The sequence below is a fragment of the Etheostoma spectabile genome, chromosome 8 (genome assembly GCF_008692095.1).
Source record: "Etheostoma spectabile isolate EspeVRDwgs_2016 chromosome 8, UIUC_Espe_1.0, whole genome shotgun sequence".
In the NCBI taxonomy this organism is placed as follows: domain Eukaryota; kingdom Metazoa; phylum Chordata; class Actinopteri; order Perciformes; family Percidae; genus Etheostoma; species Etheostoma spectabile.
Genome location: NC_045740.1, coordinates 14,744,037 through 14,749,303, shown reverse-complemented (window position 1 = coordinate 14,749,303; position 5,267 = coordinate 14,744,037). Strand labels below are relative to the sequence as shown.

At 38.8% G+C, this 5,267-nt stretch overlaps 1 protein-coding gene across 3 annotated transcripts in view; it reads left to right on the top strand.

Moving 5' to 3' along the window:
- Window positions 1-343: 343 nt before the first annotated feature.
- LOC116693596 (patatin-like phospholipase domain-containing protein 2) overlaps window positions 344-5,267 on the top strand; it is a gene marked incomplete at its 5' end in the record, with an annotated part of 7,483 nt that continues 2,559 nt past the window's right edge. The window contains 6 exon segments of one of the 3 annotated variants that reach the window (XM_032522645.1): window positions 344-1,281; window positions 2,790-3,017; window positions 3,143-3,208; window positions 3,800-4,009; window positions 4,206-4,266; window positions 4,373-4,546. In XM_032522645.1, the coding sequence (XP_032378536.1) occupies window positions 1,207-1,281; window positions 2,790-3,017; window positions 3,143-3,208; window positions 3,800-4,009; window positions 4,206-4,266; window positions 4,373-4,546 (814 nt within the window). 3 annotated transcript variants of the gene reach the window in all.

The window sequence follows — 5,267 nt, the reverse complement described above, 5'->3', positions numbered from 1 at the left end:
CCATGCCAATCTCTATGTATGGTGACGTGTATGTGATGAAATGGGGTTATTTTAATTCCAAAGGCCAAGGGAAATTTATCAGGATGGATAGTATCCTGGATCCATGAAATAACTGGCTTTAATAATAAAAGTCTGCCTGCCTCTATGGGAATTTAATAGGGGGGTGTATACTTATGCCCCCTGTATTTTAAGGAAGAACATTTATTTACTTACAATACATTATTCATTCACAAAGAAAATTGGTGTCCTTTAAAGGTTGTATTTTACCTCATTTTTTTTAATTAAGGCATTAAGATTAATTTCCAAAACACGGTGGTTGTTTTTTTTTAATCCCCTTTTTTAGTCAACTTAAGCATGGGCATGTAAACTTATGAGCACCACTGTATATTTTGGATCTTCCTAAAAAAAAACAATTGATACACTCTTACAAAAGAAACCCCTCTCAATAATTACTTATGACCCTCTAGAAATGTGTGGCAGTGTCTGTATCTGCAGAGACCTGCCCAAGTTCTCCATAATAATTCTAAAAACAAACACAAAAAAGCAGCTGGATCTAGAAATGATAACAACAATCCAGTGAATAATAAATAAATGGGGAAACCTAAAGAGGCTGGATACAAATCGTCTCCATGCAGTAAGTACCTTCATATATTGTATTTCAAACTAGTACTTGTGTTTTTATTTGTAGGATGTGCAACAAGTCAAAAGCGGATTGGTACAAGTACAGCAATCCCTCTGAATAACGTTGTTGTCCCCCATGCCCCTCTTTGTACCCAGTATGTTGGTTATGAAAACAGTATCACATGTCTTTCAGCTGGCATAAATACACTTAAAAAGGTGAAGTGACGAGCCTGTTATCTATTTTGAAACATGTGCCATTTGAACCTACTGAGTTGTGCAATACTATAGCACAGCCAACTGAAGCACTGGCCATTTCACCTGTGGAAGTAGTAAAGATAAGACAGTGTTTACATCTTGGTGAATATTGAAAGAAATCCAAATGCACCAGCTGAACTCTGATAGATGATTGAAAAAGACTACAGAGACTACATAGAATACATAGTGGATTTAAGTTGATGGAAACCTCAGAGAAAATGTTTAACTGGGACGAGGAGTGGAACATCTCTTTTGCAGGCTGTGGATTCCGATGTATTTACTACCTGGGAGCTTTGGCCTGTATCCTTGAGCGGGTCCCACAGCTGGTTCATGGAGCCTCTAAGATCTGCGGAGCTTCATCTGGATGTCTCGTGGCTGCAGCTCTGGCTGTTGGGATTCCCATCGGTGAGATTACTGTACATTTGGCACTAGACATTTGTTGATTGTGTCACAATGATCTGAACTAATTTATTCAGTCATTCATTCAACCTTTATTTGAAATTGAGAGATTATTGAGGAATGACTCTTAAGACCGAGTCAGTTACAAAAACAAAGAAAAGCAAAACCAAGATTTATACTAACAGACAAAAAGGCATACCATGCCAGTAACATGTTCCTATTGGAGAAAAATAATTTGATTGACACATTAGGATAATTAAGTTGTAAAATGTCGTAATTTTGTAAAAAATAAAAATAAATAAAAAATGCCCTGCCATTTTGCAATTGTGGTACTACTTAATTCATTATGTAATGATTTGTGTTTGTTTCCTCTTTTTATATTTATCTAAAATAAACAACATCTGACCCTAACTTTGCAGATAAATAGGCAATTTCTTAAGAAGTTACTGTATTTCTTTATTGGTTTCAGTTATAGGTAGTTTAGACTAAAATATTACTTAAGTTGCAGTTTGGCAGAAACAACGCCTTATACTGCAACCAGACCACCATTACTGTTTTTAAGGTCATCTTGCCTAAAAAAACCTCTCACCTATTTAAAACTTTTTGTTCTTGCATAGGTTTTTCTTTTATTCATAATCTATTAGTCTATCAGCCCTTTATTGACAGTGTGGCGGTGAATATTAAGTAAAAGCTGTGTTTTTAAAATCAAACATTATAGAACTTATAAGTAGTGTTTATAAAATATAAATAATATCACATGTCTGCCACATTTTCTTCCTGTAGTAATTACAGTGCCCTGTTTTTAAAAAAGGTCAGCAATATGTTATCTCAGGTGTTGTCCCATATGATATCGCAAGTGCTGTTATGGATACCATACATGGAGTAAATATTGTACTTGGCAAGTTTACTAGTGACACAGAGTTCATGCAATAGTAAGAGCAAATTCCAGAGGTTACGTCAAGTGTAGCAAAGCAAAGCGAGGCCAAGTGAGGAAAACACGCACACGCACACACACAACCTCAACAACCTTAAATTATAATGACAAAAATCACTAGAACCATTAAAGCAACAGCAAGGAAAGAAGAGATGAGAAACAAATCAGCTATAAACAAGAGTCAATTATTTCCCATATTACCCAGAATGCATTTTACAGCTCCAAGAGAAGGAGCCAAGTTAGTCGGGGTTATGTTTCTTTAATACATCAAAGATCCAAAAGGATCACAAAACAGCTAAAGAATGTATGACACAAATATCAAAAGTTAATGTTATTAATTCTTTCTTTTTTTAAGACAATTGTGGGGCATGTTAGGCCTTTACTTTTATAGGACAGATGGAGACATGAAAGGGGAAGGACATGCAGCAAAGGGCCGCATGTCAGAGTTGAACCCACAGCCTCTGCATCAGGGAGTAAACCTCTACACATGGGCGCATGCTCTACCATGTGAGCTAACCAAGCGCATCATGTTATCAATTCTGACTCTGACTGATTTCTCCAAATTTCCTCCTCAGAGCAGTTCTGCGTTGACGTTTTGACCGTGGCGAAAGAGGCCAGAAAACACACACTGGGAGTTTTCCACCCGACATTCAGTCTGCTGCGGACAGTCCGGGACAACCTGCTGGAGAAGCTTCCAGCAGACGCCCACCTCCGGGCCTCCGGTAAGCTGTGCGTGTCCCTCACCAGACTGGCTGATTGGAAGAACGTTTTGGTGTCAGAGTTTGCCAGCAGAGAGGAGCTCATTCAGGTAGAGTGGGGAGCTGAGAGAGACAGTAAAGGTTTGCAGTCTGGTCACAGACTCTGTTCTGATAGTATGCCAGGACCTGAGGGTCTGATATCTAAGGATTTGTTCTGCATTGTCTACCTTTGCAGGCTCTGATGTGCAGTTGCTTTTTCCCTTGTTACTCTGGTTCCATCCCACCTTCGTACCGTGGAGTGGTGAGTAGATGTACCGTACATTTCCAAAGTTTGATTTTTGTGAGAAGATTAGAAATAAATGGTTATACAATAGGGTGTCTTTACTTTAAAGCCCATAATATCAGATAAAAAAAAAAAAAGCTGGGCGTTCTTTTCAGAGTTGCCATTGTGCTTCCATGTCTAACAGTCATACAAGGAGACACGCTGCTGAGATTTTACATATATTCTTCTAATGGGTTATCTGTGATGCAATGTGTATGTATGTCCATCCAAGCTTTTTCTCACGTCCAAATGTTGATTCGTTTCTCTTTAATGACACTTTAAAGTCGTACCTAAATATTCACGCTCCTTCTTTAGAAGTTGCGGAATGTACTCTGGGTAATATAGGAAAATCCGTAATTGAAGTAGAATACACAGGCAGAGGGGAAAGCAACCCCCAAAAAGTTGAATGTCAAAATAATTCCTTGAATTTACTGAAAAAATATGTCTTAACTACTCCTGGTAATCCATTCAGACATACCTGTTATAAATAGACAAAGCTACTGTGCAATATGCATTCAGCAGGGTACAAAAATAGATTGCATTCAGTCATTTCTCTTCATTTCTCTTTAGCACTATATGGATGGAGCCCTGAGCAACAGCATGCCTCTGTTCGAGCAGAGAAACACCATCACTATGGCCCCGTTCTCCGGCGAGAGCGACATTTGCCCCACAGAGGGTACATTCAACTTCTTCGAAGTGCACTATGGCAACGTTAGCATCCAGGCCAACGTCGGCAACGTGCATCGGATCTGTACATCCTTCCTCCCTCCCACATTTGAAGTGGGTGCTTTTTCTTTAAAAAGTGTTGTTGTTTTTTTTTAACTTAGAGCTTTCACAGTGGAGAAAAATCTCTAGTTCCCCATTTTGTCACAAATATTTAAAAAAACAAATGTATCCTGAGATGTGTAAGTAGTCCTCTGTAATGTAAAGAAAGACCAAACTAACCTTCACGAATTTAATGTTTTGTTTTTGACAGAAGCTGGCTGAGATCTGCCACAACGGCTATGTAGATGCTCTTCATTTCCTGAGAGAAAGAGGCAAGTTCCTCCATGTTCATCCTCCTCGAAACTGAGTCTTTGAATTTTCTGGTTCACACCATGTAGTGACAACTAATACATGTTATCAGTCAACTGTCTGTTATAGATCTGCTTGGTACACAGTGTCCTCCCCTCAGTTTGATGGCGGAGAAGGACACAGTCAAACCTGCTTGTTGTGAGCCCGTGAAGACACTTGTGAATGGACCAAACCCACATCAGGAAGATCATTGGTGGCTGGATGTGAAAGTCATAGAGAACCTCCCAGTCAGCCTCAAGAAAGGTAAAGGGAGGGGGGCAGGGGGCAGCGGTTGGCGGGTTTTTAAGTCAAAGAAAGGATTTAGTTAGCTTCAAAAGAGGGGGAGCGGCAGGATTAAATGTAAGGTTTAGGTTTATTTATAGGCTTAATTTACAAGGGGGGATGGGGAGGTTACAACCCCCCCAAAAAATGTAAACTGGGCAGTGAAACCCCCCACCCCAAAAAAAAAACAGATTAGAGTTTTCTTTATATAAATAAAGACATTTGCACCTTCAAATTATTGCAGAAAAATTTACCAGAATGCTGAAAATGGAGTGCTTGATATGCTTAAAATTGGGCATTGGTTTAAATGCCCAGAGGCAGGATAAAAAACAACAACATTTGAGCAAAAAAACTTAACCAGCACACGCTTCTGTGAAGCTGCTCAGTGCAGGATCATTACTGGAGATGTGCATTGTAAGTGGTAAACTCAAGGCTAAAATTAAAAATAAAATACAAATGCACATTCTTGCACAAAATCAAATCTACCACACAAAAAAGACAAGACATGTTTAATGATTAGATGATGCTCACAAAATTAACATACCTCAATAATTGATTAATAACAAATTTATGATGAGATTAATTAACTGAATGTGGGAGCCCAACTTAAATAAACCATGGAAAATGTGACATTGACATTAAAGGTGGTGTAATTTTGTGTGTGTGTGTGTGTGTGTGTGTGTGTGTGTGTGTGTGTGTGTGT